The sequence below is a fragment of the Lathamus discolor genome, chromosome 2 (genome assembly GCF_037157495.1).
Source record: "Lathamus discolor isolate bLatDis1 chromosome 2, bLatDis1.hap1, whole genome shotgun sequence".
Taxonomy (NCBI): domain Eukaryota; kingdom Metazoa; phylum Chordata; class Aves; order Psittaciformes; family Psittacidae; genus Lathamus; species Lathamus discolor.
In genome coordinates, this window is record NC_088885.1 from 96,926,489 (window position 1) to 96,943,061 (window position 16,573).

At 40.1% G+C, this 16,573-nt stretch overlaps 1 protein-coding gene across 1 annotated transcript in view; it reads left to right on the top strand.

Annotated features, from left to right (window-relative positions):
- Nucleotides 1-16,573, top strand: part of TMEFF1 (transmembrane protein with EGF like and two follistatin like domains 1) — a 119,669-nt gene that overhangs the window by 69,037 nt on the left and 34,059 nt on the right. The window contains exons 2-4 of the mRNA XM_065669325.1: nucleotides 1,701-1,810; nucleotides 6,036-6,165; nucleotides 12,623-12,649. Coding sequence (XP_065525397.1) covers nucleotides 1,701-1,810; nucleotides 6,036-6,165; nucleotides 12,623-12,649 — 267 coding nt within the window. The remainder of the gene's footprint in view (nucleotides 1-1,700; nucleotides 1,811-6,035; nucleotides 6,166-12,622; nucleotides 12,650-16,573) is intronic.

Below are 16,573 nucleotides of genomic sequence, written 5' to 3' on the forward strand. Positions count from 1 at the left end.
CTGAGTGCAGTGAGCTCTGCTGGGACCTTCATCTCTTTAGTTTCCTGAGCTGAAGGAAACAGAATTTTGAAAGCTATTCACACTGTAATTTGTCTTGTCTGGTTACTCCCCTTCATAAATTGCTTTTTCTCAGATGCATTATCACCTAAAGGTGGATCCCCCTTTCAGCTGTGACAATCATTTCTCCTTAATTAATCTTGAGAGTTTGTTCATTTTCGTGGAACAGCTCTTTGCGAGAAGAAAGAAAGGCACATTTCCTTCAGGAGCAAGTTATGTACGCACTAAATTGAAAAGCAGTGATGTTCTGTCACATTAACTTGGTCACTACAAAGCAGCAGTCACGCTTGATAAATGGTGACATTAAGAATAACATTAGAGAACACGTGCACAGGGTTGTGATGGCAACCAGGGTACCTAACTGTGTTGTGTTACACAGATTACCCTCCTCATTTATGCCTTCAGGAATGATAAACGTATGGGGGAAAAAAGAAAATCAATATTTTCTTCGTTTTTTCTCGCCGTTGACAAAATATGTAGATTACAACTGGACCTTCCTTCGAGCTTTAATCCTGTAACTTTAGTGCTATCAAAAAAAAAGTAACCACACTATATTAAATATAGAAGCATATGACACCTAGAAGAATTTATTGCAGAAATAATTATATAATTATATGCTTATTTATATAAACTAAGGGCATGGGTATATAACGTTACATAAACCCACAGGAAGAGTTTTCCTGGGTGCCTGTCACTGACATACCCAAGTGCTGACACGGCTGTGTGCAGGAGGGTGACTGACTATTTAAGACTGTAAGTGGCAGTGAGCATTATTTTCTTCTGCCTTTGACCTACCTTTCCCTGTTTCTGAATGGCTGGTATTCAGTGCTTCCTTTAAGCCAGTTTTCTGGATAGGGCTTGTTTATTAAAAGTCACAGACAATATTTTAAATCGCTCCGCTGTCAATGAATCTCTTTAGTGGGTCGTATTGCTATAGAGTCTTGGAGGTTTCTGACTGGAGCTGAAGCGCAGACAGCTTTGAATGATGTCCTCTGATATCAATGGAGCCTTAAACAAAGACAGGGGATTTTTCCAGAGCCCTTGGTGTGATTTTCACCTTTTTATTGCAATCGATAGTAACACCACTGTTTCCACACAGCCTGACAAGGTCACGTTTAGGCTAACACTGATAGCTTCCATTATCTCAGCAGTGCCTTCTTTTGATCTCTCTCTCCTATATATATTTCAAATCAAATAGTTATTTCAAAAGAATGCCTTTATTCTGCTTTAAAACTGCCCTTGGCTGTGATGGCCAAAAGAGCTTGAAGCCATGTAAGCAACCTTTGTACTGGAGCCAGTGCCTATGCAGTTGATGTGTAGAGCCCCTTGGTTTCCCTCTTGCCATCTATACCTCTGCTGCATGCTTACTGACGTAGGAGCTGCATTTGTGCTCCATGTTTTTATGCAGCAGCTAAGGCAGAGGCCTCTGGTTCGTTAGTTTGGCTCCTACAGTTTTAACATACTTTGGTTTATTGTTAGTCTGAAGGATAACAGTGTGGGCGAGGCCAGCTTTGGCATTTTTCCTTTAATTTCTGTATGGGGTAGGGCAGTGGTGGGGCTCAGTGGGTTTGAGGACAAGGCAGTCCCATAATTACTGATCTTACAATTTCTTTTCTGTCTCCCTTTTTTATTTTTTATTGCAGAGTTAAATGTAAGGGAATCTGACGTAAGAGTGTGTGATGAATCATCATGTAAATACGGAGGAGTGTGCAAGGAAGAGGGCGACGGCTTGAAATGTGCGTGTCAGTTCCAGGTAAGGGCTGCTCGCTTTATCATTTGCCATTTTTGGCCAATCTTTCAGGTGTGTTGAAGTATTTGGTAGAAACGTAATAGAAAAATTTGGTAAAACTTTGGTAGAAATTTGGTAAAAACTTTGCTCCTCAGCAGGCTTATATATTCTAACCATAAGCTCCCTTTTTAATGGCACCGATTGGGATGGTATATGACTGACCTTCACCAGGGTCTGCTCGGGGAGCAAGTGAAGAGTACAGTGTCATGTTAGCTCCCTGCGTGGTTTTGGTAAGTCAAGCAGCAGCACAGAGCAACATGAGGAAGAACAGAGGGCCACCATGCGCTGGGTGGTACAAGCAGAGGTGGGAAGTGCTAGGTGACAACCATCTCTGTTGCCTCACTTTGTCTCATCCTGCCCCAAGACCTGAGATGGGAAGGAAGGTGACCCGAAACAGAGTGGCCAAGTGTTGTCACACACACAAGATGGAGCTTTATAATTTAAATGCAGGACTTATTATGGATTACTCACTTTCAATATGTAGTATGGGGATGACTCTTCCTGCCCTGCTGGTGGCTAAATGTGGTATATAAGACCCAGGAAAATCTTATGCACTTTGAAAAGCAGATAATAACAGGAGCACCAGTGATCATAAGGTTTATGAATGAAAACAGTGATTTAGTCCCACTCAGGAAAATAAAAAAGTGCAGAAATTTGATAAAAACATCCTCTGAACTTTTAAAATGTGGTAAATAGCAAGCTCAGTTTGCTCTGCTGGTTTCTGAGCCTTAAGTTTACAGTTTTTATGACTGTCATGGCAATCCTTCCTCTCCACCCGCCCCCGACTTTATACAGAAAGAGAATATTTTCTTCTTTGAGGTTCTTTCTGTTTACAACGTATAGTCAGGACAAATGTGTCAAGTATTATGAGACTCTTGGTGAAACTGGAAGAGGTGGCAGTGTTATCAGCCAACCCTGGCGTGGGCTATCGTTCAGTGTTTTAAAAATAATCGTGTGTTCTGTTTCCGATAAATAATAAATCAAGGGGAACCAGAATAGCAACAGTGCGTATGTGATCTTACACTGGTTTTGGGTTCCAGTGTTTCAGAGCTGGCTTTTGATGTTGTGTTGTTCAGGTGGGTACCTACACAGGGGCATTATGCAGCTTACATCAGAGAACAATGGGATCTGACTGCCTTCTAAAGGGAGAAAACATTCGTACGTGAGATTTATCCATCACCCTTCACTCTCTCTGTAATTTTTATTCATGAAAGATGCTGAGACTAAAAGCCAGTGATGATTAAAAAAACAAGAAAGAGAAATGAAACCCTAGGCTAAGCAAAGGTTTCATTTATTTTCTGCAGGTGGTAACTTTTACAACTTCCTAATATTGAGGTCATGAAAATTCAGAAAGAATTAGCCCATGTGATAAGCTGATACTTTGCCTCAAAAAGCCCATTTTTAAAACCATTTATTTTTAGGCTACATCTAAGTTTATTTGTATTTCTTGGAAAATTTATCCGATACTCTTAGGAAAGTCTAAGGATGAGGAGAAGGTATTGTATTTTTCAGAAATTGAAGGTTAATTTTTTCCTGTAACTCTCAACCTCAATAATTTGTCTGCAACTAGCAGCACCAAAATGTCCCAGGCAACAAACACCCAGCCCAAACTGTTAGGTTCCCTATGTGTGAGACTATCTGATAGCTAGCCATTTATTTTCCTGACATTGCAATGCTTTGAAAAGGAATTAGACACATTTGTGTACAGTGGTTCAGCTGAACACGTGATGAAAAGAAGAGGTGGGGATATCAGCCTGTTCTCCCTGAAGTGTGTTTCCTATTCCCCACAAAAATGCATGTTGATTCCATCTCCTTTCCAGGCATCACCACTGCTTCCTCTTCCTCCTTATCTGCTTCTACTTCTGGCCTGGCATCATTTTTCCGCTGTTTGGTCTTCTAAAATTAATGAGTGTTAGTTTTTCCTCCTAGGATCCCCCTTAGAGATGAGTGGCTGCCAAATTTCAGTGTTGTCATTGGAACAGCTATAATGTAGTGTCAGCAAGAGCTCTGCAGGCCGCAACCTTTCTGAACACCGTGTAGGCTTTCTCTTGCCAAGTCATAAAGTCAGATACCAAAGTGACTCCCCAGAATCAGATTTACACGTTAGACCGCAGGAGAAGTGCTGAAGGGTTCAGTTGTGCTCTGCTTGCAGTGACCTTGTTGGTATCCTGAGTTCCTTCAGGCCTAGACAGGAGGCCTGACTAGGAGGTGGGGGGTAACACACATTTATGAAGCTTTTGGAAAGATCTTTTGCTGTAATTTGGATGATGTTCAATTAAAACCTAAAGTGAAAACTGGTCAACACCTAGTGAGTGTGTTATGGACTGGTGGGTGAAGGTGAGGTGAGAGAGAGCTGTCATGGGGCTCTTTTGATCTCAATAAGAAAGGCTCAACAGCAAATAGGTTAATAAGATAACTGCTTTAATAAGACAAGATAGAAAAAGGAACATAGTGAGTAAACCTTACATCCCTTCAGATGCTGGGCACCCTGCAATCATGCAGCACTGAAGGACCTCGTATGGATTTTCCCATGGTACACTATGGAAGGCAGATCCCATCCATGAAGAGATGCTCTTCCTCTTGGTCATTCAAGCTGTTAGATTTCCTCAGAAGAAAACAACTACTCCTAAAGGATGTTTGCGTGGAAACTTTTGGCTGCCCTGTACCAAATTTCTAAAGTCTTATCAAACTGCTAAAAAAGAATCATTTTGCCTCTCATTTTCTATCTTCAGGACAGAAACCTGAAACTATAAAGCATCACACAGCACCTTTAAGATTGAATAAAGAATTACGTATCAGAAAGTACAGTGCCCCTCAAGAGTTGCCTGTTTAATTATTCCCCCGAAATGACTGATCAGAATGAGATGTGACAGGACTGTGGTTGAATGTTTGAGATCTACTTACTATGGGAAAGTATTACAAAGCTGCTAGAAGTAATATTCAGACCTGGCAGCATGATGTATTTCTGTCCATGCATACTTAGTTCATTGGTAGTTGTTCATCTATAGCAGGATGACAAAGGAGGGAGGATAATTCCCTTCAAAATTCTGTTTTAAAGACTGAGTATTTTGAGGTTTGTGTATGCCAAAGCACAAAGAAACTGTTGTGGCAGAGACTGTCATTTGGAATTTGGAGAAGAAACTCCTGCCTTTTTGGGGGCAGTTTAACTTAACTAATGTTGCTGCTCCTGTGTGAACTCTCACTGGTTGAATTGTACCAGTTTAACCATACACTTTGTATGATTAAGAAACTTGGTGGCTAGTCTGTGTGCTTGTTCATTGCTTCTTGTTGCCTTGGGGCTTTGAAGTTGGAAAACGTGTCTGGAATTACAGTTACCATTGCAGGCCGAAACAGGGCAATGTCTCTTTTTGTGTGCAGTGAAGTGGGGTTTGGATTTCCAGCTCAGTAGGGACTGTTGCAGCGCTCACAGGTGTTAAGCAGATGTTTCCCAGCATTTTAATGCACACTATATGTACAAGAGATATATAATCCATTTTCCTTAGAATGCAAGAAAATATCAAGACACAGGCTGCTCCTACCAAAGCCATTTTGAATGATATTCTCTTGTTCCTTTCTTCTTACGAAGTGTACCAGTGCTACTGACTTCGAGCTTGATTTTTTCAGTATAGTAATACAAAAGCATAATCCTAATTGTTGACCAAGTAAAACAGACTCATGATACTCATTAAGTTAATGGGCTGGTGATTATTTTCCACCTCTCTTGAAAGATCATTCCATGGCCAAAAAGATCAGCAAATCTCCCCTTAAGCACTGTTCACCTTAAATTTTCCTTTGCTCAGTTTCATCCCCTTGTGCCCAGTCATACATTTTTGTATTATCTTGAAGAAATTTTCTCCTTCCTCAGTGTTTATCCTTCAAATACTTCTAGATGCTTGTCATATTCCCTCTAGACATTACTAAGTCCCACCATAGTTATTTTGTTCTTTTAATCTTTTCTACTGAATTCTTATGTTCAGCCCTTACGGAGTTGGACTATTATCTCAGTGATCCAAAAGGAATACAGTGATATTGAGAAACTAATATATTTCAAATCTTTCTTTAGTGAACAGGGTTATAAGTTGCTGCTAGTAACTCATATTTACACAACTAGCTTCCTGTATATTAATATGCAGTTGAGATTAATCTCATGATTTTTTATGACTCAGTTACTTTATAATTTCTTTTTCAGTGTCACACAAACTATATTCCTGTGTGTGGATCAAATGGAGACACTTACCAAAATCAGTGCTTCCTCAGGAGAGCTGCTTGCAAGCATCAGAAAGAGATAACAGTGGTATCAAGAGGACCTTGTTATTCTGGTATGTGAAACATCACTTTGTGCCACTAATGAACAAAGTTATACGGTTAGCTCTTTAGTTTTGCCCTTAATTCCAGAGATTTTAACTTTCATGCTTTTCATAGAATGAAATAATGTGGAAATGTTCCTCTTTTTCTTTTCTTTTAGCAATCCTCTTTAGCAGTGGAATGTTTCTATAGAGAAGAAATCTGATGCATCTTCTGATATGCTAACAGGTTAATAAATAAATAGTAAAAGTAGATACTTTATCTGAGAAAATAGTGAATGCTTCTGTTGTATGTATAGAGGAACCTTCATATCCATCAAAAGGCTTACAAATTTGGAGCAGACTCCAAATTAGTCATTTCTTTAGGACTCATTTTTTGGATGTAGAGAATTAGTGTGACAATCAGCAAGTGGCACTGATAGTCCTGACTGCCACTTGACCTGTATCCAAGGCAACATCTTTGATTAATTTCACTTTGGGTCATTACTCTGAAAGGATGCATAACTGTTACAAATTCATTGTACCTCATGTTTCTAATGGACTGGCATTTTCTGTCTTTCCACACACAGAACGCAGATTTTCCACACACTTAAAATACATGGGACAGGTTTTCACTGTCTTGAATATTGCAACATGCACTTGGACACAGGAACGTTAGCCACCAGATGTCTTCTGGACTTCTGGACAGATTCAAAGCTGGCAAGATGAGACACATGCCTGGCTTTCTTAGAATTAAATGACTCAATAGCATCAACAGTTGCATTCTTTGGTACATAAATAACACACAAAAAATATAAATTGTGGGACATCCCTCATCTTTTGATACACAACAGTTACTTAGATTAACATAGGCAAGGTTATATGGCAGCCAAAAGCATGATAGTGGGTCAGGTGCACACTCCTGGCTGGCTTTATGTTGGCTAGTCTAGATATTGCTGATGATTTAGAAGTAGCAGCCTGGAGCTCACCGGTAGCTGCAACATCCTACGTGGAAATGAGTGTAAATATATGGGCAGTGTACCAAGGCCAAGTCCTTGCTGCTGCCAGTCCCAGAGCTACCTCATTTAAATGCTACGTCTCTTTTACACATGCTGCTCTATAATGCCTTTGACTGCAGCACAGACCTATGCTGAGATTAGGGGTTGTTTACTAAGCTCCAAAACAATCTTAATACTGTTGGTCCTAATACTGAGTGAAACCTGCATTTGGTGCCCAGCTCAACCACATAATTCTGGCATACCTAAGGCAGATGACTGAATCTGCCTTCTTTCCCAATCTCACACCTGTAAGTTATCTCTAGATGATGCAGAAATAGGACAAAAATGCATTGCAGGCTTGGAGCACTCACATATTCCTGTAACAATACCCAAGGGGTATGAAGGTTTGAACTGAGAGTATGTGTTTGTTGGGTTTTTTTATTTCATGCTGAAATTATTTTAAGAAACAGGCTCACAGCTCAAAAGTTCCTTTTCCTCACTAAAACAAAATACTAGGATAATGTTTTGGGAACAACAAAAAAAGTGTTATTTTTTTGCATGCATTCTACCCTACTAAGAAAAAGACTTTTTAAAATGAAAAATTAATTCTTCTCTGCCTCAGGTTGCTGGCAGCTAATTCCTAGGTTACTCAGCTAGTCTGGGATTTCTTTTTTAACCTCCTTCTCCTTTTCTTTAAGTCCTACATAAACCCAGGAAACAGCACAATTTTTAGCACTTAATGTAATAGATGAAGACATGTGCTCAGACACAGCTGACCAGCAAGCACTGAAAACATGTGTTTGAAACTGAGGGTGTGATTCAGGCTGAAAACTGCATTTGCACTGGTGCAATTTAAGGTGGTTCAGCAGAGCTCTCCCCGAACAGTACCTGCTGCTTCCTGAGTGTCTGGTGCGCTCTGTTTGGCCTAAGAATATCGGATGATAAAACCCATCACCTTGAACCTCTTCCTGCCCCTCCTAGGGTCATGGTTCATTGAAGAGTCAACGTATTTGTACCCTTGATCTGTTGCACATATAATGGACAATCAAATGCCGAAATTAAAAAATCCCTTAAGCCTCTCATTCATTTTCACTGAGCACTTCCAAATTTGCTATGAAAATGCTTTGTTCTGGGACCTCATTGGGAGCTAAATACAGATTCATTGGTTTCCTATTGGAGTTCCGGTTTTTCAAAACAAAGCTTCATCCTGGTGATGTCTCACCCTGAGACAATAGGATGAAATTCCCCCACAGTGTTGTAACAACTATGTAATATTTGAAGCACATCAGACTTCTGAATCACATACAAGAGTGAAACACTTCCCATTTGCTGGGGTTTGATGCCTTCTGAAGTGGCAGGACTGGAACAGACTACTGATTTAGTCAGACCTATTTCTTGGCAGGTAACATTTTGATTAAATTTTTACACTCATGGGTGATTGAGCAGCATATTTATGTATTCATCTCTTTTGTCCAAGTGCTGTCAGAGTTGCAAGACCCTAAAATAGGCAAAGTTAAAAAAAGGCTCAACTACAGGTGCTTTGGGAATGAACAAAATGCAAGTTTTGACATGAAAATTGGTGTTTTGGAGAACTGTAAGAGAATGTATGGCTGAAATTTTCAGGACTGCATACCGGACTTCACGTTGTCAAAGCCCATTTTTCAATGAAGGGATATTGTGGGGTTCTTTTATCAAATATCAGAATTTACAGAGGGGTTACTATGAGTAAAATGCAGCCTCAGAGATACTGCATAAAGAAATCTTGAAGAAACTCTGGGTCAAATCAAACTACATACAATTTTGGTCTACAACTAAACCTGGCTTTTTGCATTCACAAAGGAATCATCCAGTTCATGACCAGATGGAGACAAGCAGGGCTGCAAAGCGAAGTCCTTGCTGATAGATCTTCCCACCTTTTACAGCTTCCCCTCCTTGCTTTGTAGGATTATATTGTGAAGATCAAAGCACTGTCCCAGCCTTTTTCTTTTTCATTTCTTACCTTTATCAGTTCTCTGTTTGCAATTCAGCCCACAACCAAATGCAGAGAAAGGACATGCTGCAGGGTAGGGGGAGATGGCAATATCCACATCAGGGCTTCTGCCAAACTCATAGCACCACTGGTCCTACTGATGATCTGATGACTTGGTTGGTTCACAAGGGGTGACATTACACTGAAATTCATTCATGTTATACTATTCTGTACCAGAAGTTATCCTGAACTGGCTTGCTAAACAGATTTAAGACACCAGGAAGCGAATGCAGGCAGGTTGCTCAGAGCATTGAAGAGGAGTGTCACCAAGTTCCTTGATTTCTTCTGCCTCCTTTTGTTGGTGAACTTACCATCTTTTATTAGTTTAAATAAAATTAAACTGATTTCATAAATAAGAAATAGACCTTTACAACCTATTTCTGGGCATATGTGTTCCTGTTAGCCCTCACACAGAGCCACAGCTTTGACTGCTGCCAGATTTGTATTATGTACGCATGAAAATGTAACCACACAATGATGTAGTACTTGATATATTGTACTTATAGCTTCTCAGTATAGTCTATATATTTGGAAGGCACAGTTCATTGCTTTCTGCTGGGATTTCTAAGGTAAAAACAAAAAAGCAAGCTCTTTGCAGAACTAGAAACAAGCACGATATCTCCATTAGATTTAAAGAATTATTCTCTTAGGAGTGGCTCATGGAATGGTCTGCTTACTTAAAATTTGTCACTGGGATGTTTGTCCTCCTGTTTCTACTCAGCAGCTTGAAGCTGGGTTTTTTTTTAGGGAAAAGATTGGTTCAATTTTCATGCTAGTTTGAGTTAAAAGCCATCCCTCCTGAATGAGAGCCTGCAGGCTCTTTTGGTTTTGGAGAGTATGCCTTCCACCTCAGCACCAGAGCAGCCCCATAGTACAGAAATGTCTCCTGTTCAGAAAGAACTGGGGGAAAAAAAGGAGATTCTGATTGTAGCCTAGTGCTTACAGCATTCAGATGCTGTCTGATCCAAGTGCTTCTTTATGCATTTTATCCAGAAACTCCTTCACTAATAAAAGCAGCTCACAGCAGAACCCTGTACGTTTGTGTATAAGCTTATTTTTATAAGTCTATTTGGAAAAGGGTGGCTTAAGTAAAGAGAGAGGTCAGCCATCCACTCTCTAATTACTGACCTGTGGCTGGGGTGATGTTATTCCTATCCAGCTTCCCCACTTGTATGAGCATCTTCTTGCCAGCTCTGTGGGCATGGAGACCATTTTTGGAAATCCTGAATTGGTGAAGGGCTGGAAAAGAGCAAGGCTGCTTCTCCAAGTAAGCTTGCAAAAAATGCTACATTTTTAACCAGCAGCTGCTTGGGAAAACCTAGCCAAGGCTTAGGAAAAATCAGGAACACCGGCTTAGTTTAGCGCAGTTACCTTGGAGACAGGAGTCCTAGCACAGATCCTAGCCTCAGAGGGGAGGCACAGGCTCCTAGTGAAAAGTTGAAAATGATTCAGTGTTACAGAGGGTCACACTCTTTCTTATGGTTTCTTGAGACCTGAAAGCTCAGAGAAACGTAAATGGTTCTATTCTGTTACTGTGACATCCTGCCAGGTGGAGACACAGTTGTCTGTGGACTTCATCTATATCAGACCAATGACCTATAGGGACAGGTGGTCTGAGCATCAATTCCATCATTTACTTGGCTCTCTCGTTACAGCTTGTACTGTGTTTGTGATGGTACCTCCCTTGCACCTCATATATGCACACACACGCACCTCGTGGTATAACTGGAGCCCCTCATGGTGGAGCTGAGCGGCATTCCTTACCTTGGGGTTGAATGTGCAATGGGAAAGCAGTCAGAGTGAGAACTGAAAATAAAAACATGGAACAGGTCAAGCTTCTTTGAGACATTTTATCCTTTGTTTTTACTATGAATTACATGCCGAAGTGGTGCATGTTTGTAGGTCAGCCTACTCTCCCCCAGAACAGCTTCTGACACAATTCCATCACTACAAATAAGCCTATATACTTAGCTCATATAAGTAAATTTTACTCTTGCAAATTTCTTAATGAAGCAGTACCGCATCAGATGGCATATTCCTCAGTGACTCAACAGTGACATTTTATTGGAGATTGTCTGCTTTGTCAGTAAAGTGGGTCACTATAGATGGAACAAGAACCTTTCTGTTTTTGCATTCATTTCTCTAAGGTGATAAGCTCAGTCTATTAGACACAAAACAGTAGTATAGGAGGAAAGAAAGGAAAATTTAAGCAGAGGAAAATACTGTCTCTATTCCTGGTACTGCTTGTGACAGGAGATTATTTTTAATGTGTGAAGTGACCCAGTAACGTGGAATTTCATGCTTTCATCCACACACTAAAAGGAATTATTCTTAGAAATAGAGCTCCTTAAAGAAAAGGCAGGGAGGGAACTGAGCAAACAAGGGTTTTTTTTTTCCTCTGGTGTGAGCAATGAGCTCATATGTGGAAGTAAGACTCTACTTTCTGTCTGGTCTCCTTCTTCTTTCAGATTTATGGAAATAAATTCAGCTGCCTTCTCCATCACCAAAGCAGATATAAAAGGAGAGGTGTGGGATGAGCAGGTGTGTGCTTTGCTCCTCTTCTCATCTGTCAGAGAAGCTGAGCTAACAGCGATGGAGAACAATTCACTGACAGTAGTGCCGTCCCATCCTCTCCTCTCCGCCTCCTTTGAGCAAGAAAGGATGGGAGAGTTTTGTGACTCAGAACATTTTTAAGGGCTGGTCTTTACTGCCATGCTAACTGAAGACACATGCAGAGCACTGCCCAGCAGGACGCACATCCCTGTGCAAAATCCCTAGCCACCTCCGTAATGCTCTGTGAACTGGAATTAGTTGGCCTAGGGTGGTGAGGAAGCAAAAGTCCTGTTGACGCTTGAACTGCTAATGCAAAGGGGATGCAGCCACAAGCTGTCACTCATCAGATGCTAATCCAGTCAATCTAATGTCAATGACATAACTATGCTATTAGAGCATCCTTATATGAAGTGATTGACTCAGCTGAGAGGAGCTATTTTGTTATTATATGACTTAAGCCAACTTTACTTTGAGGACTACTCTTCTGGAGGTACTTCTGCAGTCAGGTGATTTATTTATTGCTCCTTCGTGTAACACTCCCAGGGCCAGAGCTTAAAATCCCCAAATATTCAAAACCCCAAACTCTGTACCTTTCATCTCTTTTGAGTTTAGCAAATTTTAATCTCTAACAGTTGAAAAAAGGCTAAGAAAGCAATTTAGTTTTCAGTACTGAATGGTGTTCCTGGAGTAAAAATATCTTGACAGGGAAGACAGAGAGTAGGGCACAATAAGTGTGAACAAGCCGTATTAAAGGATGCCAGACTTGATGTTGGATGTTTGTTTTCACACTTGGCGCATGAAATGTAACACCTGTGTAATGTTTTTACAGTGACAAGTTCCTGAGCAAACTGCTGCTCCTGGAGCAATATTTTCATTTGCTTTCTTTTTTTCTCCCCCTCTGTTTATTTTTCAGATAATGGCTCTGGGTCAGGAGAAGGAGGTGAGTACCAAGCCCCAGTTCTGCTTGCCTTTGGTCTTTCTTTTTAACTCTATGTGTGTCAGTTTTATATGCATAGTTGCTGAATAGTGCATGAATTAAGCAAAACTTATGACAACTTTAAAATAAGCTTTAACTTTGCAGGGTTATCTGACTATCTCAGAACAGTATTTGTACAGGAATAGGCTGTAGCGTGCATTTGACCAATGTTCTTTCAGATTTGTCCTATATAAATTTTTCCTTTGTTGCCAGCAGTATAGATCTCTATTTTGCCTGTATTTTGCTCCTGGAAATGTCTGTTCACAATGAATTCCTATCTGCAATTTTTTTTTTTGGCCTTCATTTCCTTAGTGTCTACAACATCTGGTTACTACATTATCCTTGGTCAAACATGTTGCCTTAAAATATATAATGCACATTATGATATCTGTTTTTGTGAAATATTTTATGTGTGTCCGTTCAAAGTTGTATAGTCAAAGAGGGGATGTAGCACATCTGGTGCTAGTGGAAGTGTTCCTATCTTTGAATGCATCTTAACCTTCTTCCAAGGACTAAAAAAATCAACCCAACATAGTTTTATCTTAATTTTATCTTTGGTACTACTAGCAAGAATGCATGTAGAATGAAAAATGTGTGATATAGATATACACGGACATGGAAAAGCTATTTTATTTTTAGGCTTTGCTTGCATTAAGAAAGTGGTGTAATTCATACATATCAGAAATCTTGTATAGCTACATGAAAACGTGCTTTTGTGGAGAAAGATCAATGGTATCATTGTGTAGATAAACAGAGCAGTTAACTTTCCAAAAATCAGGAGCTACCTCCTTCTTTCTTCCTGTATTGAATAAAGAGGAGGCATTTACTTCTCTTTTAATGAGATGCTATCAGTAAATTCCTGGGCTGCTGCTAGCACATGGCCAATCTCACCTGTTTTCTTTTGAAGCAGTGTCTTTTTCTGCTCCAACACTTCCTCTTCTTACCTTCACTGGTGACTTTTTCCTGAACCTTTTCTTTCAGAGATTGCATCATGTTCTTTCCCAGGCTCTATTTGCTTCTCCTTCCCCCTTCTTTACCCAGCCTGTTACTCTACTACAGCTGCTCCCTTTGAGCGCCTCAGTACTGCTATGCAGTTCTTATAAGAGACAGATGACAGCAATTCAGTACACATCTGACTTTTATTTTTGGAACAATTTTAGAAGCATTTGAATGCAGTTGGGATTTTTTTTTTTTCCTCAGTATTTCCCAATTGGATACAAAAATCACTGTTAAAGTCTCTTGTAAATGTTATTGTGTTGGTCTGGAAGAGATTGGCAGCTGACTGACAGATGTGGGGATTCTTTGGGTGATTTTATGAACAGTTTGGAGAAAAGTAGTCCAGAACATGCATTTTATTGCTTGGCTGCTCACTGAAAAGGTGAAAGCTCCGTGTTCAAATATACTCATTGCTTGATTTGGGGTAGAAGACTTATTCCAGGCCCACCATCTCTTGGTAAGAGAAATAAAGAATGGGTCTCCCTTTGCCACTGCTGTTGGTTTTGTTCTCACTTAAAATATTCATTGAACCTAGGACAAAAAGAGCAATTGGAAGGATGCACCCTATGGACAGGCTTTGTTAGCTGGGACTCAGCATGCTAATGAATTTTAATTAGTTATGTAAAACAGAACGGAATCAGTTGGGGAGATTTGGTGATTCCTCCTTGCTACCTTGTGTCAGTGGTTAGTGCATTATCTTGGAAGGTGGAATATGTAGGTTCAGTTCACTTCAAGCAAAAAGAATTGAATCTAGTCCCTTGGCCTCAGGTGTACACTGCCTTGGTGTTGAATGAAGAAGGGATATGCCCAGTACCTCCTGCAGCAGTTTTGTGACGTTAGCCCTTTATCTATTTGGATATCTTCTGAGTGCCTTTGGGCCAAATGAAGTGCTCCTACTCCTGTTCGGTGGGAAAACATGTCGGCTTAGTGCTTAATGTCAGATAGAAATAATATTTTAAACAACCAGAAATTAAAAATCCTACTTAGAACTTTTTCTTTTTTGGATACATCTGAGCTATTTGTGACACACTGAATTAGTACTGTCCCTGTCAGCCTTCGTCACTAAACTGGATGATGGGGTATACTTCTGCAGAACAGTTGACTAATCTTCAGCATGTTGAGTCATTTTCTGTGTCTGAAAGCAATCCTTCAAAGGATGGAATCCACTGTTGCTTTGATTGTTGAACTCTGCTCTGTCCCAAATTTCAAGGATATTTTTGTACTCACATTATTTTCATATCTGGAATTGTTTATGTTCCATTATTCGAGTAACTGTAATAATGTTACAAGGAGACATTAAAAATATCAAAGACTCATTATAAGTTAGGGGGATTTAGAATTAAAACCAAACTTCCAAAAGAATGCTGAATCTGTTGAGGATGGAGATGCATTGTTTGGGATCTAGACAAGAAAAAGAGCAGGAACCTGGGCAGAAGGTGACCTGTAGGGTAGAGGTGCTCTCTGGCGCACACCCCAATCCTGCCTCCCTGGTTATTCCAGCTGACTGGACCATAGCTCCTTCCTAGCCCAGCCTTCCCCGTTGTCTTTTGGAGGAAGCCAGGATATGCTGAGATATAATAATCACCCAGAGCTGGTAGTATAATAATATACTCTTGGCTAAGAGAGCAGAAATGGGAGCTAAATTGCATGGGGAACTTCCGTGCCTTGTGGTTTAGGTACAGGTACTGCTTGTAAGTACAAGGAAGCAACAATGGAAGAGGAAGAACACCAGGGTAAGTGAGAGAAAGCCAGGAAGCAAGCAAACATGCTAGCTTAGACATTTGTGTTTTCTTCTTACATTTTACATTTCGAGATGTTAATTGCAGAATCAGTGTTTGCTGTGTTTCTTAAGCACAAAATTAGTGTGATTGTGTATGCAACAGCGATGCTTGCACACATGGAATGGATGAGTGCAGCTGCTTGTATGCGTTCAGGAAGCATAGTGATTGCTGTGCAGGAGATGTACTGTTTGGTGGTAGATTTTGAACTGTGAAAGAAAGTACTGGGAAGGCATCTGAGTTGTGCTCTTGAGTTGTGCTCTTGAGTTGTGCCCTGAGTTGCTACAGCTCTGCCTGTGACTGTCTCCACTGCCGAAATTAGCTGCTTGCCTCACATGCAGCTGAGATTTGTGGTTCACACTGTTCTCTTTCATTTTCCAGACACAGAACAAGCTCATTAATGATTCCAAAACTTGACTTGATGCAGATTTTTCGTCCTGCTAACAAACTGTATGATGTTAAATACATTCATTTTTTATGTCAAAAAAAGAGAGTAGATTTAGATCCAATTAAAAACCCCATGAAAGTTTTCTTCCTCAAAGACTATTTCAGACAACATCTTGCCTTAGAAGTTGTCGTGTGCCACAAAAATCCTAAAGACTGTGGAACTACTGATCCACGTTCTTTCCCAAATTATATTTACTGCTACAAAAATACTAGATTTTAGGAAAATAATTGAGAGTGGGAGAATTTTTCCAGCATGCCTGAATGAGATGGAGAGTAATTTTTAAGGATGAAATGATTGTCTAGTTGCCCTCTGACATTCTGGATAAGCAATTTCCATTTTTTATGCTCTGATGACACAATGTTAATGAAGAGTTGTAATAAAATTACTCATTTTGCTCATCTCAGAAGTCTGAGCCTTCAGTTAGCATAATAAAAATTACAGTTATGAACCCAAGCTGTTGGTCACTTGTGGCAGTGGGTATCCTGAAACCACTTCTAAGTAGAGTATGGATTGTTAATTCAGAAGTACGAGAAACTTTAAAACCCTTGTTACACTACCATTATGCTATACCCCTACAGCAAGCAATGTCAGAGAGTGGGGACTCAGGAAAGTTGCTTAGTTGAGGCCACATCTGAAGATGTGGGGATCCTTTATATTTGCATTTGA